The 25,161-nt window shown below is 45.0% G+C and overlaps 1 protein-coding gene across 1 annotated transcript in view; it reads left to right on the top strand.

Moving 5' to 3' along the window:
* The first annotated feature begins 7,928 nt into the window (after positions 1-7,928).
* The window catches only part of LOC139235479 (zinc finger protein 211-like), a 32,310-nt gene continuing 15,077 nt past the window's right edge, over positions 7,929-25,161 (top strand). The window contains exons 1-2 of the mRNA XM_070866573.1: positions 7,929-7,961; positions 11,010-11,649. Coding sequence (XP_070722674.1) covers positions 7,929-7,961; positions 11,010-11,649 — 673 coding nt within the window. The remainder of the gene's footprint in view (positions 7,962-11,009; positions 11,650-25,161) is intronic.

Genomic DNA, 25,161 nt, shown 5'->3' with positions numbered 1-25,161 from the left:
TGGACAGAGAGAGGGGACAGTGTGGACAGAGAGAGGGGACAGTGTGGACAGAGAGAGGGGACAGTGTGGACAGAGAGAGGGGACAGTGTGGACAGAGAGAGGGGACAGTGTGGATAGAGAGGGGGGACAGTGTGGACAGAGAGAGGGGACAGTGTGGACAGAGAGAGGGGACAGTGTGGACAGAGAGAGGGGACAGTGTGGACAGAGAGAGGGGACAGTGTGGACAGAGAGAGGGGACGGTGTGGACAGAGAGAGGGGACGGTGTGGACAGAGAGAGGGGACGGTGTGGACAGAGAGAGGGGACGGTGTGGACAGAGAGAGGGGACGGTGTGGACAGAGAGAGGGGACGGTGTGGACAGAGAGAGGGGACGGTGTGGACAGAGAGAGGGGACGGTGTGGACAGAGAGAGGGGACGGTGTGGACAGAGAGAGGGGACGGTGTGGACAGAGAGAGGGGACAGTGTGGACAGAGAGAGGGGACAGTGTGGACAGAGAGAGGGGACAGTGTGGACAGAGAGGGGGGACAGTGTGGACAGAGAGAGGGGACAGTGTGGACAGAGAGAGGGGACAGTGTGGACAGAGAGAGGGGACAGTGTGGACAGAGAGAGGGGACAGTGTGGACAGAGAGAGGGGACAGTGTGGATAGAGAGAGGGGACGGTGTGGACAGAGAGAGGGGACGGTGTGGACAGAGAGAGGGGACGGTGTGGATAGAGAGAGGGGACGGTGTGGACAGAGAGAGGGGACGGTGTGGACAGAGAGAGGGGACGGTGTGGACAGAGAGAGGGGGACGGTGTGGACAGAGAGAGGGGACGGTGTGGACAGAGAGAGAGGACGGTGTGGACAGAGAGAGGGGACTGTGTGGACAGAGAGAGGGGACAGTGTGGATAGAGAGAGGGGACGGTGTGGATAGAGAGAGGGGACGGTGTGGATAGAGAGAGGGGACGGTGTGGAGAGAGAGAGGGGACGGTGTGGATAGAGAGAGGGGACGGTGTGGATAGAGAGAGGGGACGGTGTGGATAGAGAGAGGGGACGGTGTGGAGAGAGAGAGGGGACGGTGTGGAGAGAGAGAGGGGACGGTGTGGACAGAGAGAGGGGAGACAGTGTGGACAGAGAGGGGGGACAGTGTGGACAGAGAGGGGGGACAGTAGGTATCATGTTTGGAAGGCAGTGGAAACAAAAGCTAGAAAATAGACAATAAGGGAGTTTGGCAGCACTAAATGCCAGTGCCAGTGTATTTCAATGAGATCACCTCTCATTCGTCTAAACTCCAGAGAGTATAGGCCCATTCTACACAAACTCTCATCATAAGACAGTCCTCTCATCACAGGAATCAATCTTGAAATACTTCAATGCCAGTGCAAGGAGTCTAGGGATTAAGGCAGATAAGCTGAGGGCACAGACAGACATGTGGGGGTATGATATTGTAACTATTAGTGAAACACGGCTAAAAGAATTTCAGGAATGGCAGCTCAACATTCCTGATTACTGGGTTTTAAGACGAGACAGAGACAGGGATAAAAAAAGGAGAGCGCGTCGCAGTGTTGATTAAAGAAACAATTCCTGCTGTGGGGAGGGATGATATGTTCGAAGGATCATCAAATGAGGCCACATGGGAGAACTGAAGAACAAAAAAGGGGCAATCACACTGCTGGGGATGTACTATAGACCCCCAAACAGTCAGAGGGAGACAGAAGAGCAAATATGTCGGCACATTTCTGATACGTGCAAAAATAATAGGACAGTAATAGTCGGGGATTTAACTATCCAAATATTAACTGGGATATAATTAGTATGAAAGATATCGAAGGAGCAGAATTCTTAAAATGCATTCAGGAGAACTTTTTTGGCCATTACGTAGCAAGCCCAACAAGAGAGGGGGTGGTTCTGGACTTAGGTTTAATGAATGAAGCTTTGGCAGGTGGAAGGGGTATCAGTGGGAGAGCATTTTGGTGCTGGTGATCATAATTCAGTTAGATTTAGAGTAGTTATGGAAAAGGACAAAGATGGACCAGGAATAAAAGTTCTCAATTGGGGTAAAGCTAATTTTACTAAGCAGAGAGGTGATTTAACCAAAGTGGACTGGAAACAGCTACTTGAAGGTAAATTAGTGTCAGAGCAGTGGGAGGCATTCAAGGAGGAGATAGCGACGGTTCAGAGCAAGTATGTTCCCTTAAGATAAAGGGTGGGACTAATAAATCTAGAGCCCCATGGATGTCAATATTAGAATATCAGAGATAGGAGCAGGAGTAGATCATACGGCCCCTCGAGCCTGCTCCACCATTCAATAACATCATCGCCTTCAACTCCACTTTCCCACCTGATCTCCATATCCCTTGATTCCCCGAGAGTCCAAAAATCTAACTATCTCAGCCTTGAATAGACTGAGCAACCACAGCCCTCTGGGGCAGAGAATTACAAAGATTCACAACCCTCTGAGTGAAGAAATTTCTCATCTCTGTCTTAAATGACCTCCCCCTTATCTTGAGCCCCGAGTTCCAGTCACTCCAGCCCGGGGGAATCGAGCTCTCAGCATCGACCCTGTCAATACCCTTCAGAATCTTGTATGTTTCAATGAGATCACCTCTCATTCTTCCAAACTCCAGAGAGTATAGGTCCATTCTACACAATCTCTCATCGTAAGACAGCTCTCTCATCCCAGGAATCAATCTTGTGAACCTCCGTTGCACCATCTCCAAGGCAGGTATATCTTTCCTTAGATAAGGAGACCGAAACTGCCCAGTACTCCAGGTGTGGTCTCACCAAGGCCCTGTACAATTGTAGCAATAGATCCTTACTCTTATACTCCACCCCCTTACCGCTTGCTGTCCCTGCATGCTCGCTTTCTGTGTTTCTTGCACAAGGACACCCAAATCTCTCTCAACACCAACATTTAAAGTTTCTCACCATTTAAAAGATATTCTGTTTTTTTTATTCTTCCTACCAAAGTGAATTACCTCACATTTCCCGACATTATACTCAATCTGCCACCTTACTGTCCATTCACATCGTCTATCTATATATCTTTGCACTCTTGTGTTCAGCTCACAGTTTACTGTCTCACCGAGCTTTGTATCGTCAGCAAATATTACACTCGGTCCCTTTATCTAGGTCATTAATATAGATTGTAAATAGCTGAGGCCCCAGCACTGATCCTTGCTGCACCCCACTAGTTACAGCCTGCCGGAAGCCCCACCCCTCACACACTCCAATTGGTTGGAGGACCAACCGCCCATTTGGTCTTCCAGCCCCGCCCCGTTCTTCCTATTGGTGGGGAGCTGCCGTCAATCACCCGGGCAGTGTGAGCTGAGCATGTGCAGGCGGCGGTGACAGACGCTGACGTCGGAGGTGAGCGAGCTCCAGGGAGCTGGTTAAAGAAACGCTGGGGACAACAACACCGAGTGCAGCCCCCGGGCCCGGATATAAACCGGGGAACATTCTCCCCACACCGGGGGGGGGATATAAACCGGGGAACATTCTCCCCACACGGGGGGGGGGATATAAACCGGGGTTCATTCTCCCCACACCGGGGGGGGGGGATATAAACCGGGGAACATTCTCCCCACACCGGGGGGGGGGGATATAAACCGGGGAACATTCTCCCCACACCGGGGGATATAAACCGGGGAACATTCTCCCCACACCGGGGGATAAAAACCGGGGAACATTCTCCCCACACCGGGGGGGGGATATAAACCGGGGAACATTCTCCCCACACCGGGGGATATAAAACGGTGAACATTCTCCCCACACCGGGGGGGGGATATAAACCGGGGTTCATTCTCCCCACACCGGGGGGGGGGGATATAAACCGGGGAACATTCTCCCCACACCGGGGGGGGGGGGATATAAACCGGGGAACATTCTCCCCACACCGGGGGGGGGATATAAACCGGGGAACATTCTCCCCACACCGGGGGATATAAAACGGTGAACATTCTCCCCACACCGGGGGGGGGATATAAACCGGGGAACATTCTCCCCACACCGGGGGGGGGGGATATAAACCGGGGAACATTCTCCCCACACCGGGGGGGGGACATAAACCGGGGAACATTCTCCCTACACCGGGGGGGGGGGGGATATAAACCGGGGAACATTCTCCCCACACCGGGGGATATAAACCGGGGAACATTCTCCCCACACCGGGGGATATAAACCGGGGAACATTCTCCCCACACCGGGGGGGGGGATATAAACCGGGGAACAATCTCCCCACACCGGGGGGGGGGATATAAACCGGGGAACATTCTCCCCACACCGGGGGGGGGGCGATTTAAACCGGGGAACAATCTCCCCACACCGGGGGGAGGGGGGATATAAACCGGGGAACATTGTCCCCACACCGGGGGGGGGGGGGGATATAAACCGGGGAACATTCTCCTCACACCGGGGGGGGGGGATATAAACCGGGGAACATTCACTGCACACCGGGGGGGGAGATATCAACCTGGGAACATTCTCCCCACACCGGGGAGGGGGGAGAGGGGGGATATAAACCGGGGAACATTCTCCCCACACCGGGGTGGGGTGGGGTGGTGTGGGGGGGGGGATATAAACCAGGGAACATTCTCCTCCTGCCTGCCGGGTCCTGGGTCCGTTCCAGCCCGAAGGAGCGGTCAGTGCACGCGCTGTGTCTGCGTCAAACTCTCAGGGAGCGTCTGTAAATCAACGAGAAATAGTAATGGACCAGGGAGCGTCTGTAAATGAAGGAGCAATGGTGACTGAGCAGGGAGCATCTGTAAAGAATTCTAGAATCACAGAATATTACAGCAAAGATGGGGGCCATTCGGCCCATCGAGTCTGCGCCGATACTTTCGGGGAGCAATCCGGTTATCCCACTTCCTCCGCTCTTTCCCCAAATCCCTGCAATATCATTCTGCTTCAAGTGTTTGTCCAATTCACTTTTGAAGGCTACTATTGACTCTGTCCCCACCGCTCCGTCAGGCAGTGCATTCCAAACCCTAACCACTCCTTGTGGGAAAATGGTTTTCCTCATGTGACCTCTGTTTTTGCCAATCGCCTCAAATCTGTGCCCTCTGGTTATCAGCCGATAGAAACAGTGTCTCTATTTATTCTATCTCATCTTCATGATTTTTAACACCTCTATCAAATCCCGTCTTTACCTTCTCTGCTCCAAGGAGAACAATCCCAGCTTCTCCAGTCTCCACATAAATGAAGTTCCTCATCCCTGGCACCATTCCAGTAAATCTCTTCTGTCCCCTCTCCAAAGCCTTTGTGTCCTTCCTGAAGTGTGCCCAGAATTGGACCCAATCCTCCAGCTGGGCTCGAGCTAGTGTTTTATATCGCTTTAGCATAACTTCCCGGCTTAATACTCTGTGCCTCGATTTATAAAGCCAGGATCCTTTACGCTTTATTAACAGCTTTGTTAACCTGTCCTGCGACCTTCAAAGATTTATTAAAATCTTTAAATATTTCAAAAAATGTAGCAGAAATGGAGAGTGGCCAGGGAGCGTCTGTAAAGGAAGGAGAAATGGAGAGTGGTCAGGGAGCGTCCGTAAAGAAAGGTGAAATGGTGACTGGGCATGAAGCTCAATTTTAAAATTCTCATCCTTGTTTTCAAATTTCTCCGTAGCCTCGCCCCTCCCTATCTCTGTAACCTCCTCCAGCCCGACAACCCTCCAGGATCTCTGGCCTCCCTCGCATTCCTGGTTTTAATCACACCACCATTGGTGGCCATGCCTTCAGCTGCCTAGGCCCGAAGCTCCAGAATTCCCTCCCTAATCCTCTCCTTCCTCCTTTAAGACCCTAAGAACATAAGAAATAGGAGCAGGAGTCGGCCATTTGGCCCCTCGAGCCTGCTCCGCCATTCAATAAGATCATGGCTCATCTGATCATGGACTCAGCTCCACTTCCCTGCCCACTCCCTATAACCCTTTACTCCCTTATTGTTCAAAAATCTGTCTATCTCCACCTTAAATATATTCAATGACACAGCCTCCACAGCTCTCTGGGGCAGAGAATTCCACAGATTTACAACCCTCAGAGAAGAAATTTCTCCCCATCTCAGTTCTAAAGGGGCGGCCCCTTATTCTAAGACTATGTCCTCTAGTTTTAGTTTCCCCTATGAGTGGATGCAAATATCCTCTCTGCATCCACCTTATCGAGCTGCCTCATTATCTTATATGTTTCAATAAGATCACCTCTCATTCTTCTGAACTCCAATGAGTATAAGCCCAACCTATTCAACCTATCTTCATAAGACAGCCCCCTCATATCCGGAATCAACCTAGTGAACTTTCTCTGACAGCCTCCAATGCAAGTATATCCCTCCTTAAATAAGGAGACCAAAACTGTACGCAGTACTCCAGGTGTGGCCTCACCAATACCCTGTACAGGTGTAGCAGGACTTCTCTGCTTTTATACTCTATCCCCCTTGCAATAAAGGCCAACATTCCATTGGCCTTCCTGATTACTTGCTGTACCTACATACTAACTTTTTGTGTTTCATGCACAAGGACCCCCAGGTCTCTCTGTACTGCAGCACTTTGCAATTTTTCTCCATTTAAATTATAATTTGTTTTTCTATTATTTCTGCCAACGTGGATAATCTCACAGTTTCCCACATTATACTCCATCTGCCAAATATTTGCCCACTCACTGAGCCTTTGCAGATTTTTTGTGTCCTCCTCACAATTTGCTTTCCCACCCATCTTTGTATCATCAGCAAACTTGGCTACATTACACTCTGTCCCTTCATCCATGTCATTAATATAAATTGTTAATAGCTGAGGACCCAGCACCGATCCCTGCGGCACCCCACTAGTCACTGTTTGCCAACTGGAAAAAGACCCATTTATCCCGACTCTGTTTTCTGTTAGTTCGCCAATTCTCTATCCATTCTAATATATTACCCCCAACCCAGTGAGCTTTTATCTTGTGTAGTAACCTGTTATGTGGCACATTATCGAATGCCTTCTGGAAGTCCAAATACATCACATCCACTGGTTCCCCCTGATCCACTCTGCTTGTTACATCCTCAAAGAACTCCAGCAAATTTGTCAAACATGATTTCCCTTTCATAAAACCATGCTGACTCTGCTTGATTGAATCATGCTTTTCCAAATGTCCCATTACTGCTTCCTTAATAATGGACTCCAACATTTTCCCAACGACAGATGTTAGGCAAACTGATCTGTAGTTTACTGCTTTTTGTCTGCCTCCTTTTTTAAATCGGGGCGTTATTTGTGGTTTTCCAATCTGTTGGGACCGCCCCAGAATCCAGGGAATTTTGGTAGATTACAACCAATGCATCCACTATCTCTGCAGCCATTTCTCTTAAGACCGTGGGATGTAAGGCATCAGGTCCGGGGACTTGTCCACCTTTAGTCCCATTATTTTACCTAGTACCACTTCATTACTGACAGTGATTGTATTAAGTTCCTCCCTACCTATCGCCCCTTGATTATCCACTATTGGGATGTTTTTAGTGTCTTCTACCGTGAAGACCGATGCAAAACATTTGTTCAACGTCTCTGCCATTTCCCTGTTCTCCATTATTAATTCCCCAGTCTCATCATCCAGGGGACCAACATTTACTTTAGCCACTCTTTTCCTTTTTAACCCTCTTTAAAATGTGCCTCTTTGACCCTCTGTGTCATGCTATCTGATGATGCTCCTGTGAAGTACCAGGGGCCATTTTACAGAGTTATTTCAAGGCTGAGATAGATACATTTTTGGTGTTTTGGAGAATCGAGGGATATGGAGATCGGGCGGGAAAGTGGAGTTGAGGTTGTTGTTCAGTCATGATGTTATTGAATGGTGGAGCAGGCTCGAGGGGCCGTATGGCCTACTCCTGCTCATAACTCTTATGTTCTTAAAGGTGCTATATAAATGAAAGTTGTTGTTGTTGATAAAGGAAGGAGAAATGGTGATGGGTCAGGGAGAGCATTTGATCAGAACTGGGAGATATGGCAAATGGACAGCTTATCGGGAGTGATACAGTGAGGGAAAGGAGAGATAGAGAGAGAGAGACCATGTACACAAGAAATGAACTGTAAAGTTGGGTGGGGAAGAAGAGGTGGGGAAGTGACAGCAGACAAAAGGAGGCACAATGGGAGAAGGGAGAGTAATAAAAGACACATAGAAAATAAAAAGACTTGCATTTATTTCGCACCTTTCACCACCACCAGATGCCCCAAAGCGCTTTACAGTCAATTAAGTTCTTTTTGATGTGTAGTCACTATCGTAATGTAGGAAACGCAGCAACCAATTTACAATGTGATAATGACCAGATAATCTGCTTCACTGATAAGGGAAAATATTGGCCAGGACATCGGGGATAACTCCCCTGTTCTGCTTGAAATAGTGCAATGGGACCTTTTACATCCACCTGAGGGAGCAGACGGGGTCTCGGTTTAACATCTTATCAAAAAGACAGCACCCCCGACAGTACAGCAGTCCCTCAGCACTGCACTGGAGCATCAGCTGAGATTTTTGTGTTCATGTCTCTGGAGTGCGACATCAACCCACAACCTTGTGACCCAGAGGCAAGTGTGTTACCCACTGAGTCACAGCTGACACAAATACTGACATAGTTACAGCAGGTTAGCTCAGTTGGAGATGTTTGATGATGCATTTATCAATGCTTAGATATTTTGTCTATTCCTCAAAATCAGTAACATTTTGGAAGGTTCAGGTCAAGGTTCACAGATTAACAATAAGAAATAGGAGCAGGAGGAGGCCATTGGATCCCTCGAGCCTGCTCTGCCATTCAATAAAATCATGGCTGATCTGATCTTGACTTCAACTCCACTTTCCTGCCTGCTCCCCATAACTCTTGATTCCCCGATAATTCAAAAATCTGTCTATCTCCCTTTTAAATATATTGACTGACTCAGCCTCCACAGCTCTCTGGGGTAGAGAATTCCAAAGATTCACGACCCTCAGAGAAGAAATTCCTCCGCATCTCCGTTTTAAATGGGCGACCCCTTATTCTGAAACTAAGCATCCTAGTTCTAGATTCCCCCACGAGGGGAAACATCCTCTCTGCATCTACCCTGTCAAGCTCCCTCAGAATCTTACACGTTTCAATAAGATCACCACTCATTCTTCGAAACTCCAATGAGTACAGGCCCAACCTGCTCAATCTTACTTCATAAGACAACCCTTTCATCTCAGGAATCAACCTCGTGAGCCTTCTGTGAACTGCCTCCAATGCAAGTATATCCCTCCTTAAATAAGGAGACCAAAACTGTACGCAGTACTCCAGGTGTGGTCTCACGGACACCCTGTACAATTGTAGCAAGACTTCTCTACTTTTATACTCCATTCCCCTTCAATAAATGCCAACATTCCATTTGCCTTCCTGATTACTTGCTGTACCTGCATGCTAACTTTTTGTGTTTCATGCACAAGGACCCCCAGATCCCTCTGTACCGCAGCATTTGGCAGTCGCTATTTAAATAATAATTTGCTTTTTTATTCTTCCTACCAAAGTGCATAACCTCACATTTTCCCACATTATACTCCATCTGCCAAATTTTTACCCACTCACTGAGCATGTCTATAACCCTTTGCAGATTCTTTGTGTCCTCCTCACAATTTGCTTTCCCACCTATCTTTGTATCAGCAGCATATTTGGCTGCAGTGCACTCCGTCCCTTCATCCAAGTCATTAATATAGATTGTAAATAGTTGAGGCCCCAGCACTGATCCCTGTGGCACCCCACTAGTTACAGTTTGCCAACCTGAAAATGATCCATTTATCCCGACTCTGTGTTTTCTGTTAGTTCGCCAATCCTACATCTATGCTAATATATTACCCCCAACCCTGTGAGCTCTTATATTGTGCAGTAACCTTTTATCTGGCACCTTATCGAATGACTTCTGGAAATCCAAATACACAACTGCTACTGGTTCCTCTTCATCCACCCTGCTCGTTACATCCTCAAAGAACTCCAGCAAATTTGTCAAACCTGATTTCCCTTTCATAAAACCATGCTGTCTCTGCTTGACTATTATGGTTTTCTAAATGTCCTGCTACTATTTCCTTAATAATGAACTCCAGCATTTTCCCAATGATAGATGTTCAGCTAACTGCTCTATAGTGTCCTGCTTTCTCTCTCTCTCCCTCCCTTGTTGAATAGAGGTGTTGCATTTGAGGTTTTCCAATTCACTGGGACCTTGCCAGAATCCAGGGAATTTTGGTAGATTACAACCAATCCATCCACTTTCTCTGCAGCCACTTTTAAGACCCCAGGATGCAGGCCATCAGGTCCAGGGGACGTCCACCTTTAGTCCCAATAGTTTGTCTCGTACTTTTTCTCCAGTGATAGTGATTGTTTTAAGTTCCTCGCTCCCTGTGAACCCTTGATTATCTATTATTATTGGGATGCTTTTAGTGTCTTCCACCGTGAAGACCACACAAAATATTTGTTTAAAGTCTCTGCCATTTCCCCGTTTAATTCTCTCAGGGACCAACGTTTATTTTTGCTATCTCTTCCTTTTTATATATCTGTAGAAGCTCTGACTGTATTTATGTTCCTTGTCAGTTTACCCTCAATATATCTTCTCCCTCTTTATTATTTTTATTAAGTCAATACTTAAAGCCACACAGCAGAAGGAAAGAATGTTCCATAGAAACTAGAATTGTCTCTTCTGAATTTCGATCCTGTACTTAGTGATGACTTTTGTAAACTCCTTTTGCAGGGTGTTAGAAGGGGAGGATTTGAAGGAGGGAAACTCAAACTAAACATCACGTCATGATCAGATAGAGTCACTCGATTCAGCAGGACTTGAATATCATCGGCCTTTGAATGTGGAAGGAGAAATGTTTGTTTATTCTGTCTGTGGGGAAAGATTACAAACATCAATGTGACTGAAAAAAGCACTGAGACACACACACCCGAGTGAGAGTGTTTCAGTGCACTGATTGTGGAAAGAGCTTTAACCAGTTACACAGCCTGAAAAACCCTCGAACCATTCACAGCGGGGGAAAACTGTAAACATGTTGTCTGTGGAGGAGGCTTCAACTGATCATCCAACCTGGAGAGACAGAACCACACCCGCACCACGGAGAAACCGTGGAAATGTGGGGACTGTGGGAAGGGATTCAGCTACCCGTCTGCGCTGCAAATTCATCAACACATTCACACTGGGGAGAAGCCGTTAACCTGCCCCGTGTGTGGGAAGCCATTCACTCAGTCATCCAGCCTGGTGAAACACCAGCTTGTTCACACTGGGGAGAGGCCGTTCACCTGCCCTGAATGTGGGAAAGGATTCATTCGGTCATCCGACCTGCTGGCACACCAGCGAGTTCACACTGGGGAGAGGCCGTTTACCTGCTCTGAGTGCGGGAAGGGATTCACTGTGTCATCCAGCCTGCTGAGTCACCAGCGAGTTCACACTGGAGAGAGGCCGTTCATCTGCTCCGTGTGTGGGAAGGGATTCACTGTTTCATCCAACCTGCTGGCACACCAGCGAGTTCACACCGGGGAGAGGCCGTTCACCTGCTCGGAGTGTGGGAAAGGATTGACTCTGTCATCCAATCTGCTCAAACACCAGCGAGTTCACACTGGGGAGAGGCCGTTCACCTGCTCCGTGTGTGGGAAGCGATTCACTCGGTCATCCCACCTGCTGGCACACCAGCGAGTTCACACTGGGGAGAGGCCGTTCATCTGCTCCGTGTGTGGGAAGGGATTCACTGTGTCATCCAATCTGCTGGCACACCAGCGAGTTCACACTGGGGAGAGGCCGTTCATCTGCTCCGTGTGTGGGAAGGGATTCACTGTGTCATCCCGCCTGCTGACACACCAGCGAGTTCACAAGTGACTGCAGTGGTTGGATTCTGCTATCATTGCTGCTGTTAATCACATCCCGACTGAATCGTGTCCATTCCGACAGTTGAAGTTTGTTTCTGATGATAATAACCCCTATAACTGGGCTGGAATATAATATTTTGATGTTTCAATAACAGCGTGTGTCGACATTTAATATTCCAAGATAAGAGGAGACTAATTGATGTCCTGTTACTGACTCCACCATTTTGGGGCCTTTTCTCCTTTCTAACTCTGGATTATTTCAGTTATCATACCTTTGGTTACTCTCGTGGACAAATGCCAGTTCCCCATACCTTCCAGAGTACCTCTCCTAGCCTTGGTATTGTGGGAAGGTGTCGGTAACATGCCCCGGATCACTAAACACAAAACCCAGTCTGTGAATCACTTTCAGATACTGGACTTAGCGTGTGCCCCACAGCATCTCTCTCACCTTCGATGTGTGAATGGAGCATCACGCCTGCAAACCTGGGTTCAATTTAAATTTGAATTTATTCAGCAAATGTATTTAAGAAAATACAGATCACATCAAATAATTGGCAACGGTTTAGAGTCAACAAGATGAACAAGTAAATACATTCCGGCCCAAGATTCCAGCTCTACATTCACAGGAGAAAGCCTGTTATCAAACTCCTCGATTAGACAGAATAGAGAACAATGCTAACTCGAAGAATATCTAGCATCTGTTGTAAATATCTTTCAAATCCCGACTGATACAATCTGGCGTTTTCCTTTCAGTTGAAGTGAATGGAAGATGAGAGGGGTGTTGGCAAAGGGAACTCGGTTAATTCAGCTTCTGAAAGGTGTTCATGTTTAGTTCATTGCATATCGGGGAAAATGTGGTTGTTATCATTAGAGAGAGATTTCACTGAGCAGCAGTTGGTGTTTGCAAACAACTGGCCGTGGATATTTTCATCATAGAATGTTTAGATTAGAAATATTATGTTTGAAAAAGAAGAGTTCAGAGACTAGTGGTTTGTGCTTGCCACAGGAAGACCAGTGTTTTACGTACTTCTAACATTGTTGATGCATGGTGAAGAAAATGCAGACTTGTGTCTCTGGACTATGCCGTAGCCAAAGACTACCATATTAGACAATGCCAGTTCCAGTTGGATAAGAGGTTGATGGAATAGCAAAAGATCCAGCAGCTAAGACAAAATTATCTCCAGTTATCTGCAGCATGCTGACACAGTTGGACTTAAGAATTTAAAGTATTGAGTTAAATTATTGCGATCGATTGTTATAGAATTGAATTGTTGTGGAATGGAAAAGTAGCGAAGTTATGCTAAACTTGTATCGAACCTTGGTTAGACTTTGTGTGTGCAATTCTGGTCACCATATTATAAAAAGGGTATGGTGGCACTGGAGAGGGTGCAGAGAAGATTTACAAGGTTGATGCCAGAAAGGCGAGCGTGTACCTATCGGGAAAGGATGGACAGGCCGGGTCTCTTTTCTCTTGAAAAAAGAAGGCTGAGGGGTGACCAAATGTTTTTAAAATGATGAAAGGTTTTGATAGAGTAGACACAGTGTTTCCACTTGTGGGGACCAGCATAATTAGAGGCCATCAACATAAGATAGTCACCAAGAAATCAAATGGGGCATTCAGAAGAAACCTCTACCCAGAGAGTGGTGAGAATGTGGAACTCACTGCCACAGGGAGTGGTTGAAGCGAATAGTATCGATGCATTTAAGGGGAGGCTAGACAAGTATATGAGGGAGAAGGGAATCGAGGGTTATGTGGATATCGTTAGATGAGGAAAGAAGGGAGGAGGCTCGAGTGGAGCATAAACGCCGGCATGGACTGGTTGGGCCGAATGGCCTGTTTCTGTGTCCTATATCCGATGTAATCCTATTGTCCAAGTCACACTGCTCGAAGGGGAAGATAAATGACTTGCATCCAAACGCGATTGTTACTTTTGTCTTCTTTGTAAAATGACAAAGTCTGGGCATAATTTGTTTGTGAAATTAAAACTGATTTTATATATATATATATATATATATATATATATATATATTGCTAAGCATCACTGGTCAAACCCATGGGAAGGAAAATTTAGCTGAAAATTGAGATAATTAAGTTTTATTTTTGAAAAAGTCCTGTCTCTGTGGTTCTGTCCAAACTATGTATTCAGAAATAAGTTTTTGGGGGCGACTGTTATGCTAAAGGTAACTAACATCCTTCCTCTTGGATACTGAATTGCTCTCTGGCATATTTTGGAGAATAAAAGGTCCAAGAAGAGGTTCGGTTAAATAAAATTAAACAAAGAAACTGGGTCAAAACTTGGACCAAGTGGGAATGTTTGATCGATGTTTAAAGACAGTATGATAATATTGTATTCGACAGAAAAGTTCCTCCGTGCTCATGAATGAAATGGTGAACACTGTATAAAATGTAATGAGAGGAAATGAGTGAGGATATAAGAAGAAAACAGGAAAGTTACATCTCCAAATAGAAATGTTTCTTAACTCATTGTTCCTGGGTGAATTGTCATAAATCACCTGGGTACAATCTGGTGTTAATGTAAATTCTTGTTAAAGTCAGGGATGTGTAGGAAATTGCTAAGATTTCTCTGAGATGTTTGTGTCATTGCCTACACTGAACAATAAGAAAACTGAATTTGATCATCTGGTCACTACCCGAGACATCGGGACCGTGCAGAGGGAGATGAGCAAAGATCTTCAGACACCCCACGATCTTTTGATAAGATCACCTCAAATGGCTTGGATCAGATGTCACATGTGGCATGATACTGGGATACCGCTGCGTGTGTGTGTGAACGAGTCTCAGGCATGCTCAGTTATCGACAACAGCACAACATGAAATGGCTAATGTGGCACAGGAGAGTGAGAGAACCTTTTAAACCATCAAGGTCGTCACACATTCTCCATAGAGAAAGCGACTTTGAAATAATCCGGATAGAGTTAAACACACTGCTACCTGTCAGAGGCATTAGAATTAACAGGAGCGAGAATGCTGACCAAATTAGGATTTCCTTACAGCTGGAATGGTCATCAGTTTCAAGGCCTCCACTAAGTACTGAACAAAGAAAGCTTGTAGAGAGGCTAAAAACAAAAAAAGTCAGCCTGTCTCTGTCTGGAAAAGGTGGCCATGGCTGTGTACAGATCCGCTACAAGCTGAAGGTGGGAGATAAGGAGGCCAGACCTTACAAGCTCCATAAAAAAAACATGGATCCAAGTGAGAGGCGATCTCCAGTAGGAAACAGAGGACCTCAAAAGAGTTAGTTTTGGAATCCGTGATAAACCGAGGTATAGACCCTCAAAAGCATACTTTTAGTGGTAATAGAGAAAGAACCCTAAAGCGTGCTCCTTGGGAAGATTAGGAGACCAGGAAGACTCCCCTGAACCAGGTGGGTTGGAACACATCCTGACCCCAAACACTAAATTAATAGTGTTCACTTAAAGAGTTAGTATCACTCCAGGACAATAAGTAATTCAAGACCATTATAACATACTTCAATACAAACTTAAAAGATAATGACGGCAGGTTATTTTAAAGTAAGAAATATTGTATGTTGATCAGTAATGTTAACTATTGGTTTGCCAAGTACAAACGCTGATCGTGATCATCATATGTGGGACTTAAATAAAATGACATCCCACCTCACAAAAAGAACTCGACCTGACCCATCCAGTAAAAGAACCCACATTTAATGGACTAGAAGTAACTGAATCAGGAAATGTATTATATAACAATGTGTGTTTTTAAATTGTTCATTGAAATCAAAAGTTTTAAACATGAGCTTGAATCTATCAACTAGATTATGTGAAGGGAGATATTCACAATTAATAGACAAAATGGGAAGAGAATTAGTAAATAATGTGTTAGTAAAGAAGAGAAAACAGGAACCAAGGGATGAGGAAGATGGAGAACACAAGGAGAATCAGTTTAAATCACAAGGAAAGTGAGAGCTGACAGGATAGCTCAGAATAGGAGCCACAGCAAGGTTAGCAGGAGTAAACAGAATAGATATAGAAAGTGAATGGGAACACGATGTGGCTTACTGGAGGTATCATGTGTAGCCTCTGTGACATTTATGATGAATGTGATACAGAAGGGACTGGACAAGAGAGAGAGTAATCAAATCCCTTTGTTTATTCATGAAGAACAACTGAGAAAATGGTTTAGGGCAACCAAGTCATAGGCTTTGATGTGATGCCGACAATAGGATTGGAGATTTTGGCTCGTAGGGAAGAAGAAAGAAGTGAAGATATTAGACCATTGGGATTGGTCTTGCCTTTGCTAAGGAAAAATGGAAATGAAACGAAATCTTGGCCAGTGTATAGGGTAGAACTGTTTGCAAGGGTGGAAGACTGAGCTCGGTCCGATCCATAAGCAGTATGAGGAATATCCAAGATATCTGATTAAGAAGGGAGGAACTTGGATAGCACCAGATATGCAGTGTTGTACTCTGAAAGGGACAACATGGGTTTATAGATGCTCCAGCTTGTGGGTTCAACCTCGACAAAGAATCTCCAGAATGCCAGATTGAAATAAGTAAATGGGGTGAAGGCCAAACTAATACCGTGTATAAAGGAAAAGGACAGTATTGTGTGACTACTACTGTCACGTATATGACTGTGGGTTAAACCGATGCCCCATACTAGAACATCACTTTAGCTTGATTCCACCGAGGAGCACATGTATCGCTGCTAAACATTGGTTCTGGCACATCAGCATGACGCAACTTATCTGCAGACAAGACTGCCTCTGGAGGATGAAGCCATTCAAGTCATTCCACATATAGGACACTATATTCTCCTTGTTTCTGGCTTTAAAGCTCATAATTCAGCGAATTAGGACATCCCAGAAACACACAGTGCAAATGATATAGACGAATAGAAAGACAGAACAGGCAATCCCGAGACATGAGAATCAGGAATGGAGGAAAGTAGTATCTAATTAGATTGTTCCAGCTGGGATTGGTGATAGCACGGATAATAGCTTCAGGGAATCTGGGCATTGCATTATGCTGTAAGGAAGTCAATAAGAGACATTGAAAATATAAGGAAAGGGAAGGACACTGAGAGGAAACCAGGATTAGTAAAGACAAAGAAGGATATAAAACACTTTGTCAACATGTAATGTAACCCATAAAAAAAAACCTCTGGGACAGGTTGACACGTGGACCCTGGTTAATTCAGCTTCTGAAAGGGGTTTATGTTTAATTCATTCGATAGTGGGAAAATGTAGTTCATATTATTAGGGAGAGAGAGACAGATTTCACTGAGCAACAGCTGGTGTTTTGTGACCAACCAGGCTTCGATATTCATAATAGAATGGATTAGAAATATTGTTAGGATAAGTAAAGTCCAGAACTAGTGGTTTATGATCACCTTGGCCAGGCCGCAATGCTTCTAAATGTGTTGCTGTTGTAAACTTGTGTCTCTGGACTATGCAGTAGCCAGAGACTACCATATTAGGCAATGCCGGCTCCAGTTTGATAAGAAAACAGTCTATAAATGTAAGCTTTTTCCTTTGTTCGTTAGCATGGAGATACCCGTGCCTGGTTACACGTGCTCCATCTGTGACTATATTCCACTTGTAAATTGCTTTTCATGCTGATGGTAAAGAATAAATTGATTATAAACAGAAGACTGAATTCGTTACTACTCAAGTGAACAAACAGAAGTTTGTTTTAAATCAACACTTGGTTATTTTTTTTAAGTTTGGAACTTCATAACTTCCTTAAGAATTAAAAATCCGTTAAAACAGCAAAATCATTAGTAAAGCTATCATTATTATCCTTGAATAAAACATAGCGTAGTTAATTTCAATAGCTCCAATTTAATTCAGACCAATATTTTATTAACTAAACAATACAGAACAGATAAAATGAAACAAAATAGCACATGCTTACAGAACACAGTAAATTACATCATTGTTACCTTCAGGTGCTTTTCCAAATGACTAAAAATACTGACTATGAGTAGACAAATATTGATTTAATTTGTTTAAATGTGAAAAAACAAAGTGCTATGGAAATTTCAAACCATGCATCAGGCACATGGCAACCGTAACTTCAAGGCTGAAGCTTATCTTTTGTAAAACAAACTCGCCTGACTTTCAGAGTTGCACAGCTTGCCCCAGTCAAAATATATCCACAGCAGCGTCTTTAACTTCAAAATGTAAATCACAAAGATCCAATGCTACTAGTTCCACAATCTGAATTGAAATGAACATACTCAACACATCCACACTTCTGTAAAACTCCCAACATCCAAGACAACAAAGGGTTAAATGGCTTTGAGCTCCATGCAGAGAAAAGTGGGTGAAGCTAAAACAAACATAACAGATGCTTTTTTCAAAGACAGACTTTCAGACAAAAGGAATACTGTAAATTCTTAAACAGTCATGGTCAGGAAAACTTCCACTCTAATATAATTCACCCAAACTTAAATTCCAGCATCCTTTCAGGTTCCTTTCACTCAGTAATCTTGTGCTTTATTTTTCTCGGCACAGACACTGACAGCTTCAGTGTTGGTTTCAACTTTAAGTTCCCCTTTTTCACCTTTTAAATTGTCATCTCAGTAACTTATTCTCTAATTCTGTTTTGTCCTTCCTTTGCTGAGTTCTCGGCTGGGTTAACTTGCACCTTAGATCTTTTCCCCTCTCTGTCTCGCCTGCTCCTTATGCTTCTCCTCTCTCACCTGTTAATTTCTCAAGTCTGTGCACAGAGGTGGGTTGCGTAAACCAATATACGCTTCCCTTTGTCAAATTGGAACTTGCCCTCGTCAATTTGACTCTGGACCCAATCGACCGATTTTCAGTACGAGTCACCTTGTGGACTCGCAAGGAATGATGTCAAGTGAGTGGTATGGAGCAGCTTCACATGTTCATTGTTCCTGGCACACTCTGTCAGGTTAGCCATGCTTAGCAAACCCATCGCTCAATTACTGGTAGATTAGTCCTACATCTCCCAGAAATTCTCCATCCTGGATTGATAGCATGGCTGAGTAAAACGAGATGGCCAGAGATCTACGGACCCCAGTTCCACTGAACAAAATATTGATTAATTACTATCTGTCAAGTCAATTTGTTGAGTTTTTGGGTCTGTGCCAATTCGCCCTTTCACACCTAAGTTCAGAAAGCTTTCACTTAACTCGTATTGGTGACAGTAATTATATTTTATTCAGTGAAATTGAGACACTACTCTTCACCAAACCCCGCATCCCAACTCCCCTTGCACATCTGTCTCCAACCATCTTCATCCCAACTCCTTTCACCCTTATTCTCCACCCTCACTGACCACTCCTCTTAAACCCCTCTCATCTTAGTCATTTCAATTGAAAGGAAACAGAGAGATTGTACCAGTCAGGATTTGAAAGATATTTACAACAGATTCTACAGGTTCTTGGACTTATGGTCTTTTATATTCTGTCCACGCGATCAGTTAGATAACAGACATTCTCCTGTGAATACAGAGCTGGACTATTGGGCTCTGATGTGTTTATTTGTTCATTTTGGTGAATCTAAAGCTTTGCCAATTAATTTATATGATCGGTCTACTTGTTCATCTTTTGTCAAATACATTTCCTGAGTGGATTCAAATTTAAATTAAAACCAGGTTTGCAGCCATGATGCTCTATTCACACATCGAAGGTGAGAGAGATGCTATGGGGCACACGCTAAGTTCAGCAGTGGAAAGCCTCTCCCCAGTGTGAACTCGCTGGTGTGTCAGCAAGTGGGATGACCAAGTGAATCCCCTGCCACACTGGGCGCAGGTGAACGGCCTCTTCCCGGTGTGAACTCCCTGGTGTGTTCGCAGGCTGGATGGCTGAGTGAATCCCTTCCCCCGGTGTGACTGTGCTGATGAATATCGAGGTTAGACGGTGAACTAAATCCCCTCCCACAGTCTCCACATTTCCACGGTTTGTCCATGGTGTGGGTATCCTTGTGTCTCTCCAGGTTGGACGCTCAGTTGAAGCCTGGTCCACACACACAACACGTGTACGGTTCTCCCCGATGTGAACGCTGCGATGTTTTTTCAGGCTGTGTAACTGGTTAAAGCTCTTTTCACAGTCAGTGCACTGGAACACTCACTCGGGTGTGTGTGCCTCGGTGCTTCTCCAGTCACACTGATGTTTGCAATTTTTCCCACAGGCAGAAGAGACAAACATTTCTCCTTCTATATTGAAAGGCCGATGATATTCAGGTCCTGAGGAATCGAGTGACTCCATCAGATCTTGGTGTGATGTTTGGTTTGAGTTTTCCATCTTCAAATCCTTTGAATACCTTGTAAAAGGAGTTTACAGATCTCATCACCATAAGTACACAAAAAAAATTCAGAACAGTAAATTCTAGTTATTATGGAACATTTTTTCCTCTCTTGTTCCTCCAAGGCTGTAAATCGCTGCCTCCTCCTTCTGCTGAAATCCAAACACATCGCACGTCTCAAGACATTTTATCCTCCATTCCCAGTTTTCCCCACCAACTATGGCTGGTTTCAGTTCTACACTCCCTCTCCTACTCTGATGGTGCTGACTCTGGCTGGGTTCCGTTCTCCTTCACTGGTTCCTCTCCCTCTCTTCCCCTAATGGTGCAGACTCTGGCTGGGTTCAGTACGACACTCACTGGTTCCACTCCCTCTCCTCCCCTTATGGTGCTGACACTGACTGGGTTCACTTCTGCACTCACTGGTTCCCCTCCCTCTCCTCCCCTGATGGTGCTGAATCTGGATGAGGCCCTGAAGTTCCAAGCACTCTGTGTTCATTTAAAAGGTGACCACACATGCGCTCTATGGCTCGACGAACAGTGATAGCGGTGCACAGATCTGCATCGTACCTTTACAAAGGCTGCCAACCTGGGCCTGTTCCCGTGAAAAAGTCCCAGAGCTGCAAACGTGGGACCTCTAGGTTCTTAGTCAGGGTTTAGCACCAACACCAGTTACAAATGGATATGGTCTCATAGCCATTACAGAGACATGGTTGCAAGGTGACCAAGACTGGGAACTTAACATTTCGGGGTACTTGACAATCCAGAAGGAAAGACAGAAAAGAAAAGAAAAGGAGGTGGGGTAGCTCTGATGATAAAGGATGGAATCACCGCCATAGTGAGAAACGATATTGGCTCAAATGATCAGGATGCTGAAACACGTTTAGTTACCAACGGATGGCTATCTTTTCTCTTACACCCTTTCCTCCTCACTGAAATATATTTTTCTTGAGAGTTGTGAAATATCTCCTGAAATGTACACCAACCATCCTACACTTTAATCTATTTTCCCAGTCCACTTTAGCCAACTCAGCCCTCATCCCTTCATAGTCCCCTTTATTTAAGCTTAGTACGCTGGTTAGAGATCATAGAAACATAGAAAATAGGTGCATGATTAGGCCATTTGGCTCTTCGAGCCTGCACCGCAATTCAATGAGGTCATAAGAACATAACATAAGAATTAGGAACAGGAGTAGGCCATCTAGCCCCTCGAGCCTGCTCCGCCATTCAACAAGATCATGGCTGATCTGGCCGTGGACTCAGCTCCACTTACCCGCCTGCTCCCCATAACCCTTAATTCCCTTATTAATTAAAAATCTATCTATCTGTGACTTGAATACATTCAATGAGCTAGCCGCAACTGCTTCCTTGGGCAGATAATTCCACAGATTCACAACCCTCTGGGAGAAGAAATTCCTTCTCAACTCGGTTTTAAATTGGCTCCCCCGTATTTTGAGGCTGTGCCCCCTAGTTCTAGTCTCCCCGACCAGTGGAAACAACCTCTCTGCCTCTATCTTGTCTATCTATTTCATTATTTTAAATGTTTCTATAAGATCACCCCTCATCCTTCTTAAACTCCAACGAGTAAAGACCCAGTCTACTCAATCTATCATCATAAGGTAAACCTGTCATCTCCGGAATCAACCTAGTGAATCGTTTCTTTACACCCTCCAAAGCCAGTATATCCTTCCTTAAGTAAGGCGACCAAAACTGCACGCAGTACTCCAGGTGCGGCCTCACCAATACCCTATACAGCTGCAGAAGGACCTCCCTGCTTTTGTACTTCATCCCTCTCGCAATGAAGGCCAACATTCCATTCGCATTCCTGATTACCTGCTGCACCTGCAAACTAACTTATTGGGATTCATGCACAAGGACCCCCAGGTCCATCTGCACCGCAGCATGTTGTAATTTCTCCCCATTCAAATAATATTCCCAATTTTTGTTTTTTTTCCCCAAGGTGGATGACCTCACACTTTCCGACATTGTATTCCATCATGGCTGAACATGCAACTTCAGTACCTCATTCCTACTTTCTCGCCATACCCCTTGATCCCCCTAGCAGTAAGAACTACATCTAACTCCTTTTTGAATATATTGAGTGAATTGGCCTCAATAACTTTCTGTGGTGGAGAATTCCATAGTTTCGCCACTCTGAGTGAAGAAGTTTCTCCTCATCTCTGTCGTAAGTGGCTTACCCCTTATCCTTAGACTGTGATCCCTGGTTCTGGACTTCCCCAACATTTTTGAACATTCTTCCTGCATCTAACCTGTCTAAACCCGTCAGAATTTTAAACGTTTCTATGAGATCCCCTCTCATTCTTCTGAACTCCAGTGAATAGAAGCCCAGTTGATCCAATCTTTCTTGATATGTCAGTCTCGCCATCCCGGGAATCAGTCTGGTGAACCTTCGCTGCACTCCATCAATAGCAAGAATGTCCTTCCTCAAGTTAGGAGACCAAACTGTACACAATACTCCAGTGTGGCCTCACCAAGGCCCTGTACACTGTAGTAACACATCCCTGCCCAGTACTCAAATCCCCTAGCTATGAAGGCCAACATGCCAGTAGCTTTCTTAACCGCCTGCTGTATCTGCATGCCAAACTTCAATGACTGATGTACCATGACACTCAGGACTCGTTGCACCTCCCCTTTTCCTAATCTGTCACCATTCAGATAATTGTCTGTCTCTCTGTTTTTACCACCAAAGTGGATAACCTCACATTTATCCACATTATATTTCATCTGCCATGCATTTGCCCACTCACCTAACCTATCCAAGTCACTCTGCAGCCTCATAGCATCCTCCTCGCAGCTCACACTGCCACCCAACTTAGTGTCATCCGCAAATGTGGAGATACTACATTTAATCCCCTCGTCTAAATCATTAATGTACAATGTAAACAGATGGGGCCCCAGCACAGAACCTTGCGGTACCCCACTAGTCACTGCCTGCCATTCTGAAAAATATCCATTTACTCCTACTCTTTGCTTACTGTCTGCCAACCAGTTCTCAATCCACGTCAGCACACTATCGCCAATCCCATGTGCTTTAACTTTGTACATTAATCTCTTGTGTGGGACCTTGTCGAAAAGCTTCTGAAAGTTCAAATACACCACATCAACTAGTTCTCCCTTGTCCACTCTACTGGAAACATCCTCAAAGAATTCCTGAAGATTTGTCAAGCATGATTTCCCTTTCACAAATCCATGCTGACTTGGACCTATCATGTCACCTCTTTCCAAATGCGCTGCTATGAAATCCTTAATAATTGATTCCATCATTTTACCCACTATCGATGTCAGACTGACTGTTCGATAATTCCCTGTTCTCCCTCCCTCATTTTTTAAAATGTGGGGTTACGTTGGCTACCATCCACTCCATAGGAACTGATCCAGAGTCTATGGAATGTTGGAAAATGACTGTCAATGCATCCGCTATTTCCAAGGCAACCTCCTTACATACTCTGGGATGCAATCCATCAGGCACTGGGGATTTATCGGCCTTCAATCCAATCAATGTGCCCAACCCAATTTCCCAACTAATAAGAATTTCCCTCAGTTCGTCCTTCTTACTAGACCCTCTGACCCCTTTGATATCCGGAAGGTTGTTTGTGTCCTCCTTAGTGAATACCGAACCAAAGTACTCGTTCAATTGTTCTGCGATTTCTTTGTTTCCCGTTATGACTACCCCTGATTCTGAGTGCAGGGGACCTACGTTTGTCTTTACTAATCTTTTTCTCATTACATATCGATAGAAGCTTTTGCAGTGCGTTTTAATGTTCCCTGCAAGCTTCTTCTCGTACTATATTTTCCCTGCCCTAATCAAACCTTTTGTCCTCCTCTGCTGAGTGCTAAATTTAGCCCAGTCCCTGTGTTCGCTGCTATTTCTGGCCAATTTGCATGCCACTTCCTTGGCTTTAATACTGTCCCTGATTTCCCTTGATAGCCACGGTTGAGCCACCTTCCCTTTTTATTTTTATGCCAGGCAGGGATGTACAATTGTTGTAGTTCATCCATGCAGTCTCTAAATGTCTGCCATTGCCCATCCACTGTCAACTCCTTAAGTATCATTCGCCAATCTATCCTAGCCAATTCACGCCTCATACCTTCAAAGTTACCCTTCGTTAAGTTCTGGACCATGGTCTCTGAATTAACTGTTTCATTCTCCATCCTAATGTCGAATTCCACCTTATTATGGTCTTCCCCAAGGGGCCTCACATTACACATTCCTCGCTCATTACACAACACCCAGTCTAAGATGGCCTCCCCCCTAGTTGGTTCCTCGACATATTGGTCCAGAAAACCATCCCTTATGCACTCCAGGAAATCCTCCTCCACCGTATTGTTTCCAGTTTGGTTAGCCCAATCTATATGCATATTAAAGTCACCCATGATAACTGCTGCACCTTAATTGCATGCACCCCTAATTTCCTGTTTGATGCCCTCCCCAACATCACTACTACTGTTTGGAGGTCTGTACACAACTCCCACTAACGTTTTTTGCCATTTGGTGTTCTGCAGCTCTACCCATATAGATTCCACATCATCCAAGCTAATGTCCTTCCTAACTATTGCATTAATCGCCTCTTTAACCAGCAATGCTACCCCACCTCCTTTTCCTTTTATTCTATCCTTCCTGAATGTTGAATACCCGTGGATGTTGAGTTCCCAGCCCTGATCATCCTGGAGCCACGTCTCTGTAATCCCAATCACACCATATCTGTTAACATCTATTTGCACAGTTAATTCATCCACCTTTTTACGGATACTCCTTGCATTAAGACACAGAGCCTTCAGCTTTGTCTTTTTAACACACATTGTCCCTTTATAATTTTGCTGTAATGTGGCCCTTGGGATTCTCTGCCCTCCACTTTTACTATTCTCCTTTCTCTCTTTTGCCTCTGTCTCCCTTTTATTTCCCTCTGCCTCCCTACATAGGTTCCCATCCCCCTGCCATCTGAATTTGAAATTGAATCATGCTACTGATTCCAAGGGGATCTTTTACTTGGAGATTGTTTATTAATCCTGTCTCATTACACAGGACCAGATCTAAGATAGCTTGCCCCTTGGTTGGTTCCGTTATATACTGTTCAAGGAACCCATCCCTTATGCACTCGATGAACTCTTCCTC

This window comes from Pristiophorus japonicus, chromosome 23 (assembly GCF_044704955.1).
Source record: "Pristiophorus japonicus isolate sPriJap1 chromosome 23, sPriJap1.hap1, whole genome shotgun sequence".
NCBI classification, from domain to species: Eukaryota; Metazoa; Chordata; class Chondrichthyes; family Pristiophoridae; genus Pristiophorus; species Pristiophorus japonicus.
Note: the sequence above shows the minus strand (reverse complement) of the source record. Positions and strands in the feature narration are given on the sequence as shown.